Genomic DNA, 24395 nt, shown 5'->3' on the forward strand with positions numbered 1-24395 from the left:
CTTCAGTGCCGTTCTTTGTTCTTTTCTCAGAGAAAAGCTTAACTCCAAGTCTTCCAGAGTCGCGGTCAAAGCTGATTCGAAAGACCGCCATTCGCCAGTATCTGTGTTTACTAGAAGCCCGTCGTCATTATGGCCTCGCCCGCAGACTCTATACATGATGTGATTGGCTCGGCAAGAGTTAGGCGAATACTGCTCAGAGTGGTATTGAGAGTTGCTAGACGACACTCGCGGGCAGATTAAATTTGCTGCCGCTAGTGTGTCTAGATTTCTAGGCTAGCCCCGCAGCACACCAGTTTCAGAACCCCATCCACAGAACCGGAAGTGAGGGGATCGAGCTTAAACAGTCATAAAGTTACTCTTCATATATGTAATTTTCTTTTGTTAAATATAAGCTGTTTTCACATGGATTTTGATTGGATCGATATCTAAAATATTTAACAACAATACTTTTAAATAAAGTCACAGGCTAAAGGCTACAAGATAAAAGTAAAATCCACATGGCTCCGAGTGGTTAATAAAGGCCTTCTGAAGCAAAGTGATGTGTTTTTGTAAGAAAAATAACATGTTAAAAAATAAAATATCGAACATTTTGCCAGAACACCTTCCATATTCAATTTAAAAAGGAGGTTCAAAATGTGTTTAAAACAATTATGCTACGTCCGATGTCATCGTTGTGCCAGTTACTGCTTTTTTTCCGCTTGCAAGTTGAATACAGAAGGCGATCTTGTGGAAGCTAGATAGAGATTTCTTCATAACATGTTACATATAGATATTTTTCTTATAAAAACCAATCGCTTCGCTTTACACACCTAGAATGGCTGAGGGTTAGTGGGGTTTTCATTTTTGGGTGATATCCCTTTAAGGCTTGGCTAATAAATATACATTTTCTTTCGCGTGGTTGTAAGGGCGTTAATATTCATGAGCCATGCCTTTGTCTTAGTAGAATTCGTAAACAACATGTGCTCCCTCATAAAAGACCACGTGAATGATTGTTATATGGCTCGCTCTGAATAACATTTTGATGTTTTTTTCTTTATGCAAACTTTTAAATATATTTGTTTAGATTTTATACATTTAGATGCCTAACATTTCTTTGAATTAACTATGTTAATGTATTTTTGATGAAGCCCACTAGGGGGCCAAATATGCAGCTTTGTCGTTGTCCTGAGTTATTCGGGGGTGGGTTGGAGGAAAGGAATCAACAACGCAAGGGAACATTCGCTCGCAGGCCAAGGCACGTAGTACACATTTCTGCAGTCAGTAAACCTGTCACTGTCCGGTGTGCTTTAGACACAACCGCAGCTGAAACTTCCGTGCAAACGCGCAAATCATCGTCGAGTTGGCTTCCTTGTCCGAAAGGGTTTGAAGAAAATTCGCGATAATAGAGCATATGTGTGTCCAGCTTTCTATATGTCTTCAATCTATCGACTTTATTCATTCTAACGTAAGGTATGTGACACGCACTTTTTGCTTATTCTTGTGCTCTGTAGTACTACCTTTGCATGTTTGCCTTTTAAAAAAAAAGATTATACAAACAAATACCTTAAAAAAAGTAAAACAGTTTAATTATTACTGGTGTAATGAATGCTGCATGGTATTCATTTCCATCGCAGTGACATCACAGACAAAATCCTTTCAAAATAGTAAAACTATTAGCAAAATACAAGGAATAAAATAAAGAGTCCAGCTTTACTACACAGCTGTTAAAAATACATGCTTTGTTGATAGTAATTACGCAACTCAATACATTATTATAACTTTAAATTACACCGTTTTTGAAGGTTTTAAAACGATCTTGTAATTGCAAACAGAAGTAATTTGGCATATCGACTAATTTGACGGGTCAGTAGAGCACATGAGCTGGAACAGGTTTACCTCACACTGAAAACATTCACATTTTTATCAACCTGCTCTTTATCATTTGTTTCACTGCAACTCTTAAAAGGTGTTTGCATGTTTCCTGACAATGCAATGTAATATCTGACACTGATCCTAACGTGCTTGTTTGTAGTTTTGGTGCACAACTCAGTGGGACATCATGGCTGAGGAGGAGCTCATGTTTAGTATGGAGGAGGTGGGCAGCCCTCTGGATGGACCTGGGAATGGATATACTAAGAATAATAGAGTGTCTTTTAAAGATTCCAATGCAAGCGATGACGATGATGAAGAGGACTTCCGCATATGCCCCATCACTGACGACCTCATAAGTCCAACCAAAGGCTTCTGTGACTACCCAAAGAACCTTGTTCACAACCAGCAGCTTTCTAATTCATTGCCCAAAAACTCCTTTTCATACAAGGTGAGAATTTCCTGGATAATATGTACTTGTAACACTTTTAAAGAAGGGGATATTATATTTTGAATACAGCTGTATATAATTTTATTACTACATAATAAAAAAATATTAAGGCTACAATCTTTCGTTACAATGTCATTTCATTAAGCAACTTCGTTAAGTAGCATCATTCATAGATAAATATAATCCCTGACATAAAAAAAAGGCTATTTTTGGAACAGCATAGCTGGCATACTATTTATACGTTTTGTCTGTGTACGTGTGGTACGCATGACCTTCAACATTTTTGCAAAAACGTCCTGTAAATAGCAAGTACTGTATCCCACAAGTAGTAGTTTGACACCAAATTAGATTAAACATTTATAATACCTGTATTTATTTCTGAATTAAACATCAGTATGTAATACAAACAACAATGTAGGATACTCATGTTTGAAACATTCAACATGTATGCTGTTCCACATTATATTTCAGTGGGTCCTGTGCAGTGATGTACACAGTAGCTACAGTTCACATTATAGCTGCTGTTACTACATTGTGTATTTTTGCACGACTGCAATGCTGTATTGATCGATACAGAACTTTAACTATCCATTTCATACTGGTATTTTGGAGGTAAACCGAGAACGTTCATATCTCTTTCGTGTGCACTTAGACAATGACGTCTCCATAATGGTAAAAGAGATTGCCTGTACCACAGAACAAATGTTTTAACTTAACCGCAGAAAATGGTGTTGTTACCAGAAGTAGCATTAAACTAATGTACAGAATGCAAAAACTGTTGCACACTCACTTCCATATATGGAGTTTGAGCTCTCTTAAGCTGAAGCAAGCGTCTGGTGATTTCACTTCCTTAACCTCATGTACTGTAAATCTTACTGTAAATATGTCAGGTTGCATTTATATCAATATTTATTTGTGTGTTTAAACAAGTGGGTTTGTCTTCCTCCAATTTAGAACAAAAATGAGAATGAGCAGGACGCCAGGTTTGGCTCTTTAACTGAGAAAGGCCGGGTATGTTTAATACAATTTTCAATTTCCACTCTTCATGTATCTCCAATTTTATTAATCCATTTAGCCTGGCATCTATCCTGGAAGTCATGCTGTTCCTATATTTATCCTATCACCTTTTTTTCCTATCACTTCTGTATTTGTTTCTTACATCTGCCTTCATTTTTGAGTCCAACACCCATATCTCAAAATCAATAAACAAACGATATATGTCAAGTGCATGCACTACTATCTTTTTGAATCATCTTTTACACTAGGAAGTGTGTCACAGTAAGGAGAAAAAGATCTGTTGCTACATCCACAATTTCCACATTTTAATCACAATTAAAACTCCAGTCTAGAATTTTACAGGCATAAAAACAGTTTATAATGTACAGCACAGATGGTACTGTTTAGCACTCATTGAAACAGCTATTCACTATTTGAATTAAAAAAATTAAATATAAATTATTGGCTCTAAAAATTAGACCATTGCAATTTAAAAACACAAATACTTGCCTGATTTAAATATAGGTAATACAATTAAAATATATTGTATATTATATAAATATATATAATAAAAAATGTTTGTTCATGATACTATTGAAATCCAACTCCATATGGAATGTAAGGTTAGGTGTCAGTGGAGGTCCTGTACTGTTTAGGATATGTCTGTCTACCATATGTGATGTCTTGTGACACATGGGCAACGTTTCCATACTTAAGGGGTTCCCTGTAAAGAGAAGCCCACATTTTCCCAGTCTCTGACGTATACCTGTACTCTGCCTCACTGTGACCTTTCGAAAGGAAATAAATAATTGGTTGAATATACTTGGCTACGAGATCTAGGTTTACTGGTTATTTTGGGATATGGGCAGGTTTACATCACCGTTGACACTTGGATCACATTGATTCGTGACTTTTACTACAGTATAGTAGTACAGTATTCTAGCTCTCTTTCAGTTGATATTCAGAAATCACAAGGCACAAAGTTTATGTAATAATAACCAAGCCCGATGTCTACTCCAAATGCTGTGTGAAAACACAGAAATTGACTCTGTTGTTGGTCTGACAGGGATGGGAATTTAGGAATCTAATTCTGATTCCTTAAAGGTCCAAGATGTAATTAAAATCCTTTGCTGATGGTATTACTTTCTTTAAAAAAAAACAAAAACCTACCAGATGTCTACTAAAGACTTTCAGCATTGATTCAAACCTTTCTTTGTCCCTTTATCCCTGCATGTCCTTTATTGTAGCGTACCTCCTTCCTCCTGTTCTTTTCTTGATCATTGTTTTGTGCTCACTCACAGCCATAATGTATAGAGTAGATCGCTACCATCTTCATCCATAAAGACAATTTTTTCAAACAACTTCAATTTCTCTTATTTAGGCTACTTGGAAACATGCTATTGAGAAAGCCAAAGCCATGCCAGATCCTTGGGCTGAGTTCCATCTGGAGGAAATTGAGACAGAGTGCTGTACTCGATACAGGTGAGTGATTTTGAGGCCCTTTGGATGGTTAAGCTACTGTCCAAAGAGTGGAGGTTTGAATCCATCAAAAGGCAACACATGAGCAGTGTTTGGGTAGCTAGTTGGGATCTGTAGGCAGCCAAGCTACAATCTAGTTCAACTACAGTCAATTTCATCTTTTGAAAAAATAACCCACCAACCTACCAACAAAAATCATTCCCATTGCAGCTTCTAAACATTCCAGACCCATAAGACTTATTTATCTTCAAAACACAAATTCTTGGATTTCTAAAGATCCATTAAAAAAGCACGCAACCGAAACTTTGATGGATCAAAAGTTGTTTTAAAAGGTGATTGTAAAAGTATTCTATATTCCATATAAATCAAGCGATTTAATCCAAATATTCTAAAGTTACATGATTGCTTTATATGATAAACGAGTTTAATATATTTACATATAAACACTGATGAACACATGATGAGCACATCAAATATGAGAAATAGAAGATCAAACATACTTGTTTAATGTCAAGCAAGCACATATGAAAACATATGATGAAAATGTATGTTTTTGAATAAAGTAAGGTCCCCAAAAAGTATTATCCCTTAAAAAATCCTGTGAAAAAATGTCTTCAGGCCATAAAGTAGCCTGAATGTAACCACACCCCTGCTTCATTTAGTATATGTGGATATGCAAATTAGCCCCGCCTCCACTCACTCACACCACCTCAGAGAGCCACTCAAATTTCAAGTTACTCTAGTAAAAGCTGCACAATGGTATCGCTATACATTGTCTGTAACATGACGGTTATTAATATGATTATCCTTTTGCCTAAAAATCTCTTCTAAAAATCAGCATCCTTAGAAACGCTTTGCGAGTCAGTGGAGAAAGGTATGTAGTTCATTATAACATCGTAATATACATAATTCAACTTCTACATTGCTAAATGTACACTTTTTCATATCAACAGAAAAATATGGCATGGCTTTTGGCCTTGAAAATCCACTGCTTTGCTGAATAGTAATGATATGTTAATGTTAACGTCTTTGGTTCACTGCAATTTTAAGAATAAAATTCTCAGCAATGGTGTTGACTTAAATTTGTACATAGTTTGTCTGAATTAAGCATATTAAAAACACCATAAACAACATTAAAACACTTGATTTACACCTTAGGGGGTCTTCAACAGTTACGGTGAGATAAACGGAAATCAAGCGTATAGCGTCAGTTCTGGTGTAAGACAAACTCGCATCAGTTGACTCTCAGCTGATCACATCTACCTATAGGAATATGACGTCTATCACCGCATGCATATATATAGCTCCTTCAGTTCTATCAGCAGATATCACGTTTCTCCAGAGCTCATTTAACCTCCACCACCCCCAGCTCCTCCTCTCGTCCAGTCAGGATTTGATATACTAATTCCCCTTGAATCAGACTAAATTCCTGAATTATTTTGTACATTTAATATGATCATTGAGGATATCTGCAATACATCATGTTGGTTCTGTTCTGGTTATTGCTGTTCTCCTTGCTCTTATCCATGCTAGGCTGCATGGATGCACAGGGAGTTCTTGCCCAGAACGGAACCATACCGCCTATCCAAAATACATTCTAATAGTCAATCAATCATATTTGATGATAGTTGTCCTGACAGAAAATACATCAAAAATGATTTTGAAATCACCTGAAAAGTCTCTACTTTTAATCAGTGACTCCCTAACACTACACATGAGATTGACCCTTGTGCCCCATCATCACTGAACCTTCGGTTTCGTCCTGCTACCAGTCCTAAGTTTTTACCGCTGTGCCACACCAAAGACTCCTGACACACGTCCAAGTCAATCTCAGATGATTTCATAAAATTTGTCATGTTAAATAAGAGACATAATGTCAGATGGCTCACAGTTTCAGACTCTAATTTTAAGCATTTGTAACTGCACACCTCTAAAATATCTCTTGACTTCCAGCCAATAGTTGTGTGTACCATTAAATAACAGTGTCTGACTATTGGTCTACATGGTACACAGTGTTCTGGGCAACGGAACAAAAACAGCACACACTTGGATAAATACTGGGCGTGTGCCTTAAGGACGGTGCCCATCATGCAGTATTTGCTGTATTGACTTTTTCACTAACTGTGCCAAAGAAGAAGAAAAATCAGTTGTATATTTTACAAACATTTTCTTCATAATATAAAATATATTGTTATATTATATATTAAGATATTGATATCAGTAAAAATTACTGATAAAATTAATTTACATTTACACACCGATTTCTGCTGTGGGAAAAGTTTGATCACTTCTGGGTATGAAAGGGAATAGAAAGCTACATTTAAAGTGATTTACATTGGTTTAAACATGTATTCTTGCCTTTTAGATACAATGCAGTTACTGGTGAATGGGCAAAAGACGACATATTTATCAAGATTTCCTCTCAGGTACTTTGCCGCCATCATACACTTGTTTACAGTAGGAAGTTACATTTCAGTGTCATAGTAACATAAATATGTTGCTAATACTGATTAATTCTGTATTCTCTTGGATTAATTGGTATATATTTATTTTTCAGCCTTTTGGAAGAGGAGCCATGAGAGAATGCTTCAGATCGTGAGTCAAGCAAATATATATTATGTATACACTATATTGCCTAAAGTTTTGGGATATCTTTTTAAATCATTGTATTCAGGAATTCCAATCACTTCTATGGCCACTGATGTAAAAAAAAGTACCTAGGCATGCAGACACTTCTACGTGAAAGAATGGGTCGCTTTCAGGAGCTCAGTGAATTCGTGATAGGTTGCCATTTGTGAAAATTCCTCACTACTAAATATTCCACGGTCAACTGTTAGTGATATTATAAAAAAGTGGAAACAATTGGGAACAACAGCAACTGTGCGCAAAGGTCACCAACTTTTTGCAGAGTCAATAGCTATAGCCCTCCAAACTTTGTGTGGCCTTTAGATTAGCTCAAGAACAGTGCGTAGAGAGCTTCATGAAATTGGTTTCCATGGCCGAGCAGCTGCATCCAAGCCTTACATCAACAAATGCAATGCAAAGCTGATCTCACAAATGCGCTTCTAGATGAATGGTAAAAAATTCCCATAAACACACTCCTAAAACTTGTGGAAAGCCTCCCCAGAAGAGTTGAAGCTGTTACAGCTGCAAAGGGTTGGCCAACTCCATATTAAACCCTACGTATTAAAAATGGGATATCATTAAAGTTCATGTGCATGTAAAGGCAGTCCAAAAACTGTTGGCAATATATTGTAAATGCCCTAGACTAGGTAAATATTGCTGTTTATTAATGAATATTGGAACAGAAGTGAAAGTGTTCTTCAGTTTTTCAGGTTTTATTCACCTTTGGCCTTTTTGCAGTTAATAGATGTTTTTATAATTTTGTAAATGTATGAATATTGCATATAATTGCTTAATTTCTCTCCTAAAGCTGTGCATTATTGTATTAAAAAGAATAGGAAATTATTGTGCAAAATAAATGTGTTTGTCAAGTTGTAGGACATTACTGCCATATTAAGTCATGTTGACCAATGCCTAGGAAGATTGTATTAATAATTAAAGCTGCGAGCAGCATTTAGCGGGGTTCAAGCCATTTAAGGTTTTTAAGCATTTGACACCTTTTGCATGAAAGGCTTTTAAGCACTGAATGAATTTGAGAGATATCAGGTGAAATGAAGTGATAAACTGACAAAATGTGATTTTAAATATTATAATAATGACTTTATAAAGTCTAAATATGAATTGATCAGGAGAGTGCAGAGAATCATACTGCTGTGGTTTGGTTCCGATCAGGCAAAAAACCTAGGACTAGTTTGCAAAACGAGGTTTTTAACATAATTGTGAATATTTAAATAAAGATTTGATTGACAGTATTGGTTATAGAGGCAAAGTTGTTCAGTATGAGAAGATCTATCATAATATATGCATATTATGTGGCTGTTTTAACCCCACCTGATTACAGAGATTCACCATAGGGAATACATGGTTTTCAAAGCTTTTTAACACTTATAGCGCCCCCTATACTCCGATCTCCATAAAACTTTGCATGTGTCTTCAACATGTTATGCCACATATACCCAACAATTTCCGTGAAGTTTTGAGTTTTCCCTTAGGATTTATAGGCTTTTGAGTGTATTTTGCCACGCCTCTTTTCTAAATGGCCCTGTTATAGCCATCCAAATGCAAAAAATCTACTTTTTTTTGATAATTATTGATCTAGAGAGTCCAGAGAATTGTCCTAGACTGGTTTGGTTCTGATTGGGCAAAAAACCAGGGACTAGTTCGCAAAAGTAGGTTTTTAACATAATTGCAAATATTTATTTAATGATTTGATTGACAGCAATGGTTCTGGAGGCAAAGTTGTTCAACATGAGGAGATCTATCATATGATATGCATATTTTGCCGATGTGTGCAAGGCGACGTGATTGCAGAGCCATAAAACTCGTTAGCGCCAGCTAGTGGCCGATTTCTTTCAAAATTCTTACAGACCTCTAGGACCATGAGTTAAACATGCCCACTGAGTTTTGTTCCGATCGACCTCCGTTAACCCTGTCTAATAGGTGCTCAAATTTCATTGGCCGATGGCGGCCATGTTTTTTGAGATACGCCAATGTTCTCATAGACAGACATGGTACCTTGGGCCAAGACATTGCATACCAATTTTCCAGTCAATCGGACTAGCGGTCGCGTGGTTATAGCCCTTTTTGTGTTTTTTCCATGTTATAGCGCCACCAAGTGGCCAATCGTCGCGATTTTTTTTTCGTGACCAAAGACTGAGCCCATACACATGTGTACCAAGTTTGGTGAAGATATCTCATTTCTTGCTGTAGTTATAGCCTCTTTAGTAAAATAGGCTCCGCCTTAAATGTACATTTCCACGCCCCTTTTCGTTCATGAGTCAAAATTTCAACTTTTTTTTGATAATTATTGATATTCAGACTAGAGAGAACATTTTGGCACTGGTTTGGTTCTGATATGTCAAAAAACCAGGGACTAGTTCGCAAAAGTAGGTTTTTGACAAAATTCAAAATGGCGGAAAAATTTGCATACCGGAAATGAAATCGGAGATATACGTTTTGTTCGTCATGGTCTCAGCTTTCCAATGATATAAGACACTTGACCCTTAGGATGAATGGTTTAGGAGTTATGAGCCATTTCACGTTTTTGGTTGCTGTAGCGCCACCTATTGGCCAATCTGGCTCATAATTTGATAACCTCTCCTCGATTTTTGGACTACCTATTGACAAAGTTTGAAGTCTCTAGCATTTACGGTTTGGTCTGCACGATGAGTTTTACGGCAGAATAATAATAATAATAATAATAATAATAATAAAAATCAGCACAAATACAATAGGTGTTCAGCACTTCGTGCTTGAACCCCTAAATATTTGTTATCCTGTACAAAAAAATCCTCATTTCTCCCCAACAAAGTGCACCATTTCTATTACTCTCATCTCTTGTTTTAAAATGGATTTTAGTTGACCTGTAGATTTCTATTCCCTTTCTATTCACAGGAAAAAGTTATCAAACTTTTCCCACAGCAGCAAATGGAAATCAGCCTCAAACTACGTGGCTAAGCGCTACATGGAGACTGTGAACAGAGAGGTTTACTTTGATGATGTGAGGTTACAAATGGAGGCTAAATTATGGGGCGAGGAGTTCAATCGCCACAGGCCTCCAAAACAGGTACTTCTTGGGTGGATGTTGTTAATGTTCAAAAAACATTTGCGTGAAAATCAGGTTTGACAATTTAAAACTGGTTTGAACAATCATACCAGTTATTAATTATTATTTATTAATTATTTACATATCCCATCATTATTAGGTTGACATCATGCAGATGTGTGTTGTGGAAATGACTAGTCGCCCTGGGAGCCCTTTGTTTCACCTGGAGCACTACATTGAGGGGAAGTACACAAAGTACAACTCCAACTCTGGTTTTGTGAGGGACGATAACATACGGCTTACGCCCCAGGTTGTCAAGGATGTATCTAATCTTAATCTGTTGTCCCAGTGAAATGATGTTATTATTTATTGGAAATGATGTTTTTGTGGCTTTAGGCTTTTAGTCATTTCACATTTGAGCGCTCTGGACACCAGCTGATAGTGGTGGACATTCAGGGCGTTGGGGACCTTTATACAGATCCTCAGATCCACACTGAGAAGGGGACTGACTTTGGAGATGGCAACCTGGGTATTTATCAATATCCTGCATTTTTTTTTATTATAAACTTGAAGACTTCTTATAAGTTTGATTTGCCTTAAACATGAGTAATATAAGCATGAGGAACATTTTAGTGATGCACTGAAAATATTTAGCAAAATTAATTTTCAGTTATGGATTAAACATTGACTGAAACGGTGATGTTTAATTAGTGCTTCTTGATGGCGCAATTTTTTTTTTGACTGTAAGTGTCTTTTTCATGCACACAATGTGGATAAACTACAACAGGTAAACACGTCAGCTGTGTGGACTCTATAGGGCGGGTTGACAATATCAATTTCTCGTCTTTATTTGGTTTTAGTTTTAGTCTGCTTTTTTCAAAACATATTGTTTTTAGTGCTATTAAATGATTGCAAAATCTTTGTGCCTTGTTACTTTTGACATAATCAAAACATTTCAACAAACAAAATCAGAAAATAACTAGAGAGGAGCATTTAACAAAATATATGCACTATATAACACATTTATTATATTTTTTGCTTAATCTGTGCCTTCAATATTTAATGTATGCTTGAATAAATCTCTCATCAGAACAAAGTTTTTATTACAGCCACCGTATAAATAATTATTTTTCAACAACCAATTGCAGCATAAACATAATTTATATTATTAAAATTGATATAAAACTTTTCTAACATTTATAACATTAACATTTTATAAGAAGTATACAGTAACAAAGCACATATAAATAATTAGCAAACTATTTGTTTATAGGTAATAGTTTATAAACTGTAGTTACATTAATAGACTACAAATAGTGAGTTCTTAATTCATTGCCACTGTTATTAACAAAGTGTTACTGTTTAATTTGCTCATATGTAGAAAATACTTTGTTAACCATAAATAGTTCTCACTTTAAATTATGTCATGAAAAATCCAAAATTGCCATTAAGTGCTTTAAACAACTTTGTAAACTTTTTAAGTAACTCTTAATACAAATGTAATTAATGTCCAATAAAGGTTGGTTTAAAACACTTAATTAATGTTGCTTTCTGATTTTTGTGAGGACCATTTAGTTAAGTAAGTAACTATATAAAGTAAGAACTATTTATGGTTAAAAAGTTGTTAACAAAGCATTATCTGACTCCTTACATATAAGCTAATTAAACAATAAAAATTGAATAACTGTGATGAATGAAGAACTCACTATTTGTATATAGTCTATTAATGTATTAATCACAGTTTATAAACTAGTTTGCAAATTATTTGTAAATACTTTACTACTGTATAGTACATATTATTAAGTATTGTACTATCTTTTTTATAGTAGATTTTTCCCTTATCTTTAATCTGTGCCTTTTGAAATATTTTGGTTTTCGACTTTCGGTAAAAAAATTGTTTCTGCGCATCTCTAGTAATGGTTGCCTTATGTCTGTGTGTTTCAGGTGTGCGTGGCATGGCTCTTTTCTTCCACTCTCACCTGTGTAATAAGATCTGTAGGAGTATGAACCTCACTCGCTTCGACCTGTCCCCTGCTGAAAATGCACAACTGGACTGCACCAACAAATTGCTGGTTTGTACAAGCTCTTTATGTAAGCTCTAAACATAACCTGGATTCAACAGTAGGATTGCCTGGGTTTAGAGTGAGAAGTTTAAGCCATTTTAGCCCAATATGGACAGTGCTATATTTATATGCTGCAGTGATGATGTATTTTTGTTGGCCTTTCTAGAAATTTCCCTCAACAAAAACCCAATAGGATTTTTAAAGGGATTTTTGCAGAAAATAAGCTCTGATCAAAAAGAAAGGTTATGATGCTTACACTTTTTGTTCTTCATGATGAACATCACAAATGAAAACAACTTTTATGATTTTTGAAGCTTTGAGTCCCACAGAGGAGAAAAAGAGGAGTTATATATTTATGCATATTATGCCCCTTTTTACAAGATGTAATATACATCTCTGGTGTCCCCAGAATGTGTATGTGAAGTTTCAGATCAAAATACCCCTAAATCATTTATTATAGCCTGTCAAATTTGCAAATTTGCACAGGTTTTCACATGGTTAGTGGATACATTTATGTAAAGTTAGTTGTGGAGTTACGTTAATTCCACTCATCGATTAGCATGTACACATGGAAACATAACACGTCGTCCCCTGACTACACAATGCTTAATAAATGTGTGTTTATGAATTATGGAGATGGTGAACGATAAAACTAACAACATATCTCTAGTCTCTGTGAATACAGTCAGAGACTATAGTAACTTTAGCCATATGAGCATACAGCATTCTAGAAACCTCATTCAGAAAGGAATTTTGCAAACATTCACAAAATATGAAGTGCCATCCGTACTTGTTCTGGATATGAATTTAGAGCACTAAGTTGGTAGTGAGTGACCCATCCTTCAGAAACAAATTTTTCACAAATCTAGCATTATACTGACCTCGTTAGTAGTGAAACAGTCATGCGTAAAATAATTTCTGCAAATATATAACAATTTTAACAAATTATACAACATTTTTCAGTTCCTTTCCTTCAATGAAATTTAATTCAATTTGGCTCGGAGTCTATGGAGACTTGTATGTTCATTGCTACATCCAACAACAGAACATTTGTAAAAAAAATAAAAATAAAAACATTGCTGTCGAGTCGCAGACATTGTAAATCTCTTGCTAACATTAGCTGATACAGTGAGTAATGTAAACAGAAATGGCAGTCTCTGAGCTTCTCACTCAGGGGTGTGTCTAAAAGGGCAGATCATCAACAGTCATGGGCGGGGTTTACCTACCATTACATAGGAATAGGGGGAAATCTGAAGCTGTGTTATGAGAGATAATTATTGATGGGAATTATACAAATTTTATTGAGTGAATTTTTACCATTAAAGGCTGGTTGTTTACACACACTGTGGACACACATCTTTGTTTAAACTTTATAAAAGTGAATTTTGCATAATATGTCCCCTTATAAATGCTGTGTGTGCGGCAGTCGGCCTTGAAGCAGCTGCCACTTCATTTCATTGTGTTGTTTGTTTTATTTTGTGATTTAAAACTTTAACCGGCAAATGGTTAACCAGGCTCCCTCCTGGTTCTTCCCTGGGCTTGAACTGTGTTATACTTATGTTCACCACAGACCTTATTTCAGGCATTTAACTAAAAACTCCTTCCCAAAAAACACTGACTTCAGGACAATGAAACCAGAATTGGTGGAATACTAAATCATTTCCGGGTTTAGGCTTACAAAAATACATCATTCCTGCTGATGTGTCCATCCTTTTTTTTCATGTTTAGTGAAACCTGCTATACTAAAATATTATACTTTGGTTCTGATAGTTAATTTAAAAATAGAGGTGTTTTTGTGAGGCTGCCAGTGAAAAGATCATTGGAACTGCAGACCCGATCAGGCCAACATATTCAAATTCTTATCGCTTACTTCAGCATTCACAAAGTGTTGCAATTGGTTATGCATGTGGATTATTTAAACACATACTCCTGAAAGTTTTCTAAATGAATTATTTTTGTCTAAGCAGAATTCAGCTCAGACTGTCCTCCGTGGATGTGAAGAGCAGTGTGGTTCACCCAGAGTGCGGACAATCTCTCTCAGCCACATGCCTGTTCTTCTGTCCCGGCTCTCTGAGACTTCCTCAGTTGATGAAAACAGCGAGACAGAATCGGTTCCCTGTTCTCCACTTAGTATGGGCGTCTCTATTGGCCGATCACCCATGGGTAATACTATACTAACCCAGTGAATGCACTTAAGTAGCCCGCCTGAGTAATACCAAATCCCCCTTAAGATCAGATCTCTTTGGTGACAGATATTTTCAGTGTAGGAACAAGCATATAGTTACAACCTACTTGAATGGAGAAAAACATACATATCCAAACCTGTTCATTAAGATTGTTTTGATAAAATATTTATTGTGAACAACACAATCTGACATCAATGGTATCATAATTTTCACTGTATATTTAACTTTACGGTATTAAACTTTCAGACAGGTCTAGTTAGCGTTCAATCGGTCTCGTGCTCCATAGACTGTCTCTGGTCATTTCAATGTGTTAGTTGCGCTCTATTGAAGATAACAGACATAACAAGGAATGAATCCTTGCATTTATAGGTTTTTGTTTCTCAAAATAGCTCATACAATCAGAATTTATCTGTCGGAAACCACCTGGAAACACCTTTTTAAATATATGTATTTAAAGTACCAAGAAGTGCCTCCACTTGTTGTCAGCTGGCCGAGAACTGAAGTGGGTCTTTGGCTGGCTGGTTGTGATGTTATCTATATATAGTAAATATACTTATCTCTACTATAATTACCAATTAATTTCTTTGGGAAATACGTAATGGATTTTAGCTATTTTTAGAGAGAAAATAATTATTTTAAATGCATAAAAGTTGTGCGTTGTTGTGTTTGAAACTTATAAAGTAAAAATCCAGAACCATCTTTATTTTGACAGCAATATGGATAACACAAAAACAGCAATAAAAATAAGAGATGCTCTAAATTTGTATATCTACAGCAGTGTGACTCTAAATATAGCCATATTTATCAGAAATCTCCCCAAGGAAATGACAATGAATGGGTAGGGTTAGGGTTTATTTTCCCTAATGCTAAATTATGTTCCCTCTGGAGAATGATGCACTGCTGTCTGTATCTATGGCTTAGCTCATGAATATGAATTAGCTGGTGCCGACGTTGCTAAGTAACCATCCGGGGCCAGTTTGCACTAACCTTTTACCTATACAGTGTATAAGTATACAGTATATTATAATTTACCTGTACAGTATAAGGCTTTATTAGAGTATACAAAGACTAGTCCAAAATATCAAAACTGTCATGTTGGCAATTTAACATTGGAAACAGAATTGACAAAAGTGTTTAAGCAATACATTTTAACAGCCCCCATTGATTTGTTTAAGCTTTTCCTCAACTCATGTGCACAAATGAAATGACAACTTATCAACAGTTGCACATTTGCTGTCGTACAGTATGTCAGGTGCATACCATCTTGGGAGGCACAACTTTTTCATCACCACTTCTGTCTCTTGATTTATGTTTTATAACAGGCTGGTCGTTTATGAATGAAATGAATGAGACACATCGAGCTAACTCAGATCAAAAGGTCAGTTTGTGTAGAATATATATATATCTTCTGTTGACAGTGCTATTAAATTCAGTGATATTTTGTGGAAACTGGTTTGATTGAAGTTGATTTATACTATTAACTGTACTTGCATTCACAGGACTCAGAGAATGGAGGAGACAGTGGTTATCCTAGTGAGAAACGCAGTGAAGGAGACTTAGTGGAACATCATAGCCAGGTACCCAAAATCAGCTGGATATTATATTATATTTATATGTATTTATATATATTTATATTATATTATATTATATTGTTATATTATATTATTTTTATTATATATATATATATATATATATATATATATATATATATATATATATATATATGTATATATATATATATATATATATATATATATATATATATATATATATATATATATATATATATATATATATATATATATATATGTGTGTTTGCTTTATAACCAAATACAGAACATAATTATATTTAAACTAAATTATTTTTTTTTAAATTCATTATTAAACTATTGTTTTGTGTGTGTGTGTATATATATATATATATATATATATATATATATATATATATAGAGAGAGAGAGAGAGAGAGAGAGAGAGAGAGAGAGAGAGAGAGAGAGAGAGAGAGAGAGAATATATAAGAAATAATATAGATGGATATAGATATGTTGATGATATAAATTTGTTTTTTAAAAAATATCTTAATGTCATGCTACTGAGAAATCTGAAATTAGAAGGTGTTCTCTTTGCCTGTTTTCTTTGTTACTCCCCAATTAAGTTTTCTTTCTACCGCATTATAAACTTCTCGTTGTGCGCTGTGCTTTCGTGCATCATGAAACTCAGCAGTAATACATTTTGGCCTCCTAAGATATGTGATGGTAGGTTTTTAATTCATTCATCATTATTTAGGGACGTCCCTTCTACAACAGACATTTCTCAGAATCGGATGAGGACAGTGTTCGTCGGGTAACTACAAAACCGTTGATGAAACCCCTCTGTCTAATCACGATAGTAGTCACCCATTGATTCCTAATCTGTTTCCTTTTCATACAACATTGATTTAAAGTGGTGCTCTAAACCTTTTCATCTCATTGTTCTTTAATCTATACTTCTGATCTCATCTTACTTTCACCCCCTCACTAGTGGCAAGCTCTCCTTTTCCGTACTGTAAACGCATATGCTGGGTTCCTGCAATCATGGAAAACCTGTCAATGTCAGGGAGTTTTGAGATTTTTTTATCTTATGTAAAAATCGTGGAAATTTCTCTTGTTGTGCTCAAAAAATATTTCATTGAATAGCAATTGCCTGCATGTGAGTGAAATTTCTATTAAAACAATAAATCAATAATAGTAGCTAATAAAAAAATCTGGAATGACTTGAGAAGTCATGGAAGCCAAAAATATGTGGGAACCCTGCATGTGATTTCCTGCATGCATTGCTTTTTTTGTGCAGAAATATTTGTCAAGTGTTTATTTTTTGTGGTTTTAAAAGTCTCACAGATGATAGTTCTCCCACTGTCCATATTTAAGGATTTGGGGAATGTTATATATTTTATTAAAATTAAAGCAGTTAAACCTAAAATAGTCAAATGACAATAAAGGAACACTTCACAGATCAGCTGTGCACTATATTTGATGTCACAACTATATGCTGTTCCTAAACAAGGTCTATTTATGACCTTGTTCCTGGGCAATAATGGCTGAAAAAGGATATATTTGTGGATATTTTGTAAACATTTGAACATGGGATGATTCATAAAGTCATTGTTGTTGTCATTTCTTATTACTCTGAGGATAATATGTATTTTTTGTGCTTCTCAGCTCACAGAAGAAAAATGGAGTTTTTACCATTCATCTCGCTCCCACGTACACAGACCCTCCTGTGTGGCAATGGAGGTGGAGAGACTTAACGAAATGCTTCTTGAAAGGAAAATTGGCAAATCCATCCTAGGCAAGGTAAGAACTTTTGTCTCAAAGCACATAACATTACACTAATAATGAATGTAAAGAATTTACAGAGCTCTGACTAGTACCATGTGACTGCTGCAGATTCATTGCGGCGTTGATAGTGTTGACATAGAAATACATAAATCAGAGTCTGAGGACAGCTTGTCATGTGTTGCCATCTCGTAATTACACTAATTATTACACTAATAATTATTGGGACTGAATGCAATGATTGGACGAACATGTTTGGTCCTAAAAGTGAAACTTCTACAGAAGATATATGTAAAAAAAATTACCTATATTTAGACCTCTACTAATTCTATCAAGATTTCTATCAAGATGTGAAGAGAGTTTCAACTAGTAAGAAAAACACTACCTTTAATGAAAATTCTGTCAGTTTTCTGTCCCTCCATTGAAAGTCCATGCAAAGAAAGCTTTAAAAAAGGTCCAAAAAGATCAAAAAGGTGTCGTAAAACTAATCCATATGAATGGAGTTTAATCCAAGAAATACAAAAACTTTACATGATGAACAGATTTAATTTAGGGGTGTATTTGACTTTATAATTTGACTTTAACACGGAAGCTCAAACATGCGTGTCATACACTAGAACAAACCTCACTGGTTCTCGTAAAGCACATGCATGTATTTCATATGCTCTATGTATGTTAGTTAAATTAAATCTGTTTATCATCAAATAAGGTATCCCTTCACAAGACTTGGATTAAAAAACTTAACTCATGGATTCATTCTACAAAGAATTTATGATCTTTTTGGATCACCTTGGAGATTTCTGTTTGCACTCTTTTAGGGGAGGGGCAGAAACCTTTCATTAACATCATCTTTATTTGTGTTTTGAAAATGAACCAACGTCTAATGGGTTTTAATGAGATAAGGGTAAGTAGATTATGACTGAATTTAAATTTTTGGGTGAACTATCCCTTTAAGGTTCATCTAGCCATGGTCCGCTACCACGAGGGCGGGCGCTTCTGTGAGAAGGATGCACCGTGGGACGAGGCTTCTGCATTGTATCATCTGGAGAGGGCCGCCATGTGTGGGGAGCTTGAGGCTATAGTTGCCCTTGGCCAATGTTATCTTCAGCTGCCGCATCACATTCTACCAGAGATAGAATTAGAGGTGCTTTCTTTTCCAAATGGTCACATGGTTCTTAACATATTATTTTATATTTCTGTCCTGCTTATGCTTCCTCTGTCATGTCTGTGTTGTTTTGTCTCAGGCATCTGAGGAGAACAGCAAAAAGGGCTTCTGCTTCCTGCTGCAGGCAGCCGAGGCAGGAGACCGGCCGAGTATGATTCTAGTGGCACGAGCATTCGACACGGGTCTGAAACTCCCTTCTGATAGGTAAGAAATTCTGTAATCACATTTATATCTGTATGGACAGAACAGAGATCCTACGTAGTATGGAAAAGTTTGACATTTGATTTTAGTCATTTCCAGGTCTGGATAAATCAGAATATGAAAAAAGATTACTTCCAGATTATGTTTCCATCTTAAAAATTTAAATGTGATAAGTTCAACAAAAAATATAATTATCAGTGTTTTTCAAGGTTGCATTTATGTATTACATGCATATTAACATTATGCACACCTGTTTGTCTTTACCATAAGTGAGTCTCTTTTGAACTTCACTAAATGATTGATCACTTAATCCAGCAACAGATAAAGAAACTGCTTGATCATTTAAATCACACTGTACTTTGGTGTCACAAATACAGTATCAAAATGATATTAGATGTCAGAGATAGGGCTGTGCGATTAATCATAATGGATTTTGGCTTCCAATGATTATGAAAACAGGATAATTGAGGTAAAACTATTATTGTGATGCTTCCTTTCCTTCACAGCGGTGCCCTTTCATTCCTTTCTTGTAAAATGCAGTTGACTGTTGCTAAACTGCGGGAAGTGTTTGATATTAAAAAAGCTACAAAAGAGACACTTTTTCCCAGGCGGCTTTCTCTGTGAAGGAGAACAAGGATAAGCAAATGGGCTTCTAATTGCTTAAAGGGTTGGTTCACCCCAAAATTCTCTCATTAATTACTTACTCTAATGTCGTTCGACCTCCGTAAGACATTCATTCATCTTCAGAACACAAATGAAGATATTTTTGTTGAAATCTGATAGCTCAGAAAGGCTTTCATTGACATCAATATCATTTCCTCTCTCAAGACCCATAAAAGGCACTAAAGACGTCGTTACAAAGTCTCACTACAGTGGCTCTACAATAATTTTATGAAGCGACGAGAATAGTTTTTGTGCGCAAAAAAAAGAAATAACGACATCACGAAATCACAAAATCACGTAACTTTGGCGATCCGAATCCTTAATCAATAGGCTGATTCATAATGGTTCGTAAATTTGTTTTGAATTGGGCCCATCACTATATAAGTCGCTATTTCGTTTTTTTGCGCACAAAAACTATTCTCGTCGCTTCATAAAATTATTGTAGAATCACTGTAGTGAGATGGACTTTGTAACAACGTCTTTAGTGCCAGAGAGGAAATGACATTGGTGTCAATAAAGGCCTATCGGAGCCATCAGATTAAAAAAAACAAATTCTAAATGTGTGTTCCGAAGATGAACGGAGGTCTTACGGGTGTCGAATGACATTAGGGTAAGTAATTAATGAGAGAATTTGTCTTTTTTGGTGAACTAACCCTTTAAGACATAAAAAGCATTTTGACATATTTTTTGAGTTTAAGTAAACGTACACTGTTATTTTACATTTGATTGTTCAATTTTTGTTGTTATATAAGCTATTACCTGAATTCCACTGTCAGTAAATCTTCCTAAAAAACTTAAAACATTGTTTATTTAATTTATGTTTTTGTTTTGTTGTATTTATTTGTCCATTTTGTTTGTAATTAGTTTTTTTGTTCTTATTGTATTGCTGACCGTTTACTGGTTTTATGCAGTTGGTTTGAGGTATTAAATTAGTTATCCTAGTATTAGTTTTTGATGAAGCATCGATAACTAGGAAATTTCACTGACATTTAAAGTATCTAATATTATGAAATATCATATTGCCCATCAATAATCGATTTGAATATTGACCAAAAATAACTATGATTATGTTTTTTCGTAGTCAAGTGTTTTAAGTGTCTTCTCATTTCGGTTTATGTAAACTCATTATGTAAACACATTATTATTTTAAGAAATCCAATGCATTCAATAAGCATGTGATTGGGGATCGACACTGTGTCAGATTATTATTTATTTTTTTACAGATTACTGTACTATATACTGAATATAAATCTGAAAATAACGGAGCTGGAGTAATAATCCCTGATAATAATAGTATAGCAAACAATATTATACTGAATAACATATCCTGCCATTATTTTGAAAATTATATTTTCCCAAAAAATCAGTGACAATATTTTTTTTTAAACTTAACTTGAACTGGGTTTGGAGTTGATTTGTATGCTACAGTACTTAGCTACCATATTCCGATAGTTATTTGGCAAAATAATAGTTAGAATGTTGTATTTTGAAACCCTTAATTGACACATTTTAAATATGGTCTGAAGAATCTACAGAGAAGTCTGGAAAAGTGGAAAATCTTTAGTAGCCCAGTTTAGAATTGAAAGTTTTATTCTGAAAATGCAGGGCTATGGACTGGACACAGGCCATGCACTGGTACGACTCTGCTCTTAAGATGACAGACTATGACGAGGGCGGAGAGTTTGATGGGATGCAGGATGAGCCGCGCTACCTTCTGTTGGCACGACTGGCTGAGATGTTCCTGGAGGGAGGGTTCAACCTGGCTGCGGACCCCCAAAGAGCAGGTGAGTGTATCTACACAGTGGTTCAGTACTTCAGAATCAAAGGGTAAGTTCACCTAAAAATGAAAATTAGCACATGATTTACTCACCCTCAAGTCATTCTTGGTGTGTATGACATTCTTCTTTCAGACGAACACAATCACAAAAAGTTATATTAAAAAATGACCTGGCTCTTCCAAGCTTTATAATGGCAGTGAATGGTATAATGGTCTGTCTGTTTTTGAAGTCTATAAAACTGCATCTGTCCAAAAGAAATCCACACTGTGCTGGGGGGTAAATAAAGGCCTTCTGAAGTGAAGCGATGCGTTTGTGTGAGAAAAATATCCATATTTTAAAAGTTATTAAGTAAAACAACTTGCTTCTGGCAGACAGTGAAAGAATAACAACTGAACTGACGCATGCGCAGAGATATTTTTCTCACACAAACGCTTTGATTCGCTTCAGAAGGCCTTTATTAATCCCCCAGAGCCGTGTGGATTTCTTTTATGATGGACAGATGCACTTTTATGGACTTCAAAAACAGACAGCCACAAGCAAACTACTAATCACTGCCATTATAAGGCTTGGAAGAGCCAGGACATTTTTATTTAATATAACTATGATTGTGTTCGTCTGAAAGAAGAATGTCATATACACCTAGGATGACTTAAGGGTGAGTAAATAATGGGGTAATTTTCATTTTTGGGTGACATAACCATTTACCATCAGAAAATATTACAACAATATAATATCAACTGGACAATTTTAGTTTCTAAATGTGTCCTTAATTTGCTGTATTGTTTTAAATTGGATATGCATGTGAGATTGATGATGCCTTCAAATGTTGTAGGTGATCTTTTCACTGAGGCAGCTGATGCGGCTATGGAGGCCATGAAGGGCAGACTGGCCAATCAGTACTATATGAAAGCAGAGGAAGCATGGTCTATGATGGAAGAATGAAAGTGCTGATTTGCAGAAAAAGAAAACGGTTTATATTTTGCACCCAACCCCTGTTTACATGCTGTTTTTAATGTTCTATTTGACAAATGTTCCATTTTGGTCCATTTGACTTGATAATGTTGATTTTGGATCCATTGTCTTACAAATGTGACACGGGCATATGCTGATTCTAGATCAGTGATATACTGTGGTGCTAAATACATGTGCTCTCATGGTGAATTTTTCATTAAGAATGGTTGCAGTGTCGGCAGCCCGTTGTGGTTGTTCTGTGGGAATTTGGGATATGTGCATTACCTGTTATAATTGCGTTCTCTTTTAAAAAAAAGGCCAACTGGATGTTTTCTTAAACATTGTGACTGTTAAAAAAGGACATCACTGATGATTTAACATACTTCTGTAAAATGTATTTGCAAGTTTTGTTAGATCTGACGTGTAAGAATTTTAAGCATCAAAATGTATTGCTGAGTTTTAACCTGTTTTGCATTGATACTTTAAAAAATAACTGGGAATTCACCATAATCAAAGAGTGTACCAGTGTGTGTGATTGTGTTTTTCTGTTCTTTTTAAAAATGATTACTAAATTAAATAATAATAATAAAATAATTTTAAACAGTAAGTCTCATTTCACATGTCCCAAACAAAAAAGTAATATCTGTTGTCTCATAAGTTCATACCAAGATGTCATTGCAGATAAATGAATGGTAGGAAATTAATAAAGAATATATGTAATTTTAGGTATTGCAATGACACCCAGAAGCTATATTTCTTAGCTGCACAAAGATAAACTCAGAAATATGTTTAGGAATTTAAAGTATGAGCAATTATAAATTATGATAATGCAGTCAGTTGGTCATTATGACAAAATACCTCCCTTCAGACTGGTAAAAGATTCTGATTGCTCGGTCTGGAGTTGTATAATACTAGCATATGTTTAACATATTTTCATTACTTATATAGACAGCTGTAGTATTTATTTATTGCCCATTATAGATTGTATCAGCATTAATTGCCCCTTTTAATTTCAGATACAGTTCTTGGACATAATTTAAAATACAAATTATTTGATTTGATTTTTATTATTTATTGTATTTCAATGGAAATGTATTACTGACATGTGTGAAGTTAGAAACTTTAATCCTTCACCAAAACGCATGTTTGAGCTGTTTTAACTGAACGCAATTTGCACTGATATAATCTTTTTAAAAAAATGTAACTGCAATTGTTTTGTTCCAAAATGCACACCAGTAATGTTTTTTTTCTAAGGCACGTTATAAAAGCTACTTAAATGCCCTACTGCGTTCTCGCTAAGTCGCTTACGAGGATTGTAGTGTGTATATTAAACGCAGTTTTGTGCTTCAGCCCTCTTTAAACAGGCTAAAGCAAGCCTTGTTTAAAAGAGCGGTTGCACATTTAACATGATTTAATTGGCCACCTTTACTGTCTTGTTACGTCAACACTCAATCCTGTTGGCTATGTGAAAAAGGAAGTATTGCTACTGGCCAACCAAAAGCCTTCGCGCGGAATTTTGAATCGTTTTCAAACACTGGTAGTTATCCGAATTGTATCCCTCCGCAGATTAACCGAGGACGTAGTCCCTCGTTTTTATAATTCATTATATGTTGTATGAATCTGTGAATAAGGT

General features: G+C 35.1%; 1 protein-coding gene across 4 annotated transcripts; it reads left to right on the forward strand.

The window, feature by feature from the left end:
* The first annotated feature begins 1111 nt into the window (after positions 1-1111).
* On the forward strand, positions 1112-23365 carry eef2k (eukaryotic elongation factor 2 kinase). 4 transcript variants are annotated; one of them, XM_067429617.1, is made up of 19 exons: positions 1115-1449; positions 2012-2299; positions 3254-3310; positions 4677-4777; positions 7140-7200; positions 7332-7369; positions 10292-10463; positions 10603-10752; positions 10839-10971; positions 12387-12514; positions 14473-14668; positions 16014-16069; positions 16191-16268; positions 16977-17033; positions 17888-18022; positions 18960-19148; positions 19249-19373; positions 21639-21817; positions 22644-23365. In XM_067429617.1, exons 2-19 carry the CDS (start codon positions 2039-2041, stop codon positions 22751-22753), a joined length of 2226 nt encoding a protein of 741 aa, XP_067285718.1. In that variant the 5' UTR covers positions 1115-1449; positions 2012-2038; the 3' UTR covers positions 22754-23365. The 4 variants fall into 4 exon arrangements, with proteins under 4 accessions (XP_067285721.1, XP_067285720.1, XP_067285719.1 ...); XM_067429619.1 differs by lacking the exon at positions 16977-17033 and having other exon boundaries at positions 1113-1449; XM_067429618.1 differs by lacking the exon at positions 3254-3310 and having other exon boundaries at positions 1114-1449.
* Positions 23366-24395: the final 1030 nt, after the last annotated feature.

This window comes from Pseudorasbora parva, chromosome 21, assembly GCF_024679245.1.
Source record: "Pseudorasbora parva isolate DD20220531a chromosome 21, ASM2467924v1, whole genome shotgun sequence".
Lineage (NCBI taxonomy): Eukaryota > Metazoa > Chordata > Actinopteri > Cypriniformes > Gobionidae > Pseudorasbora > Pseudorasbora parva.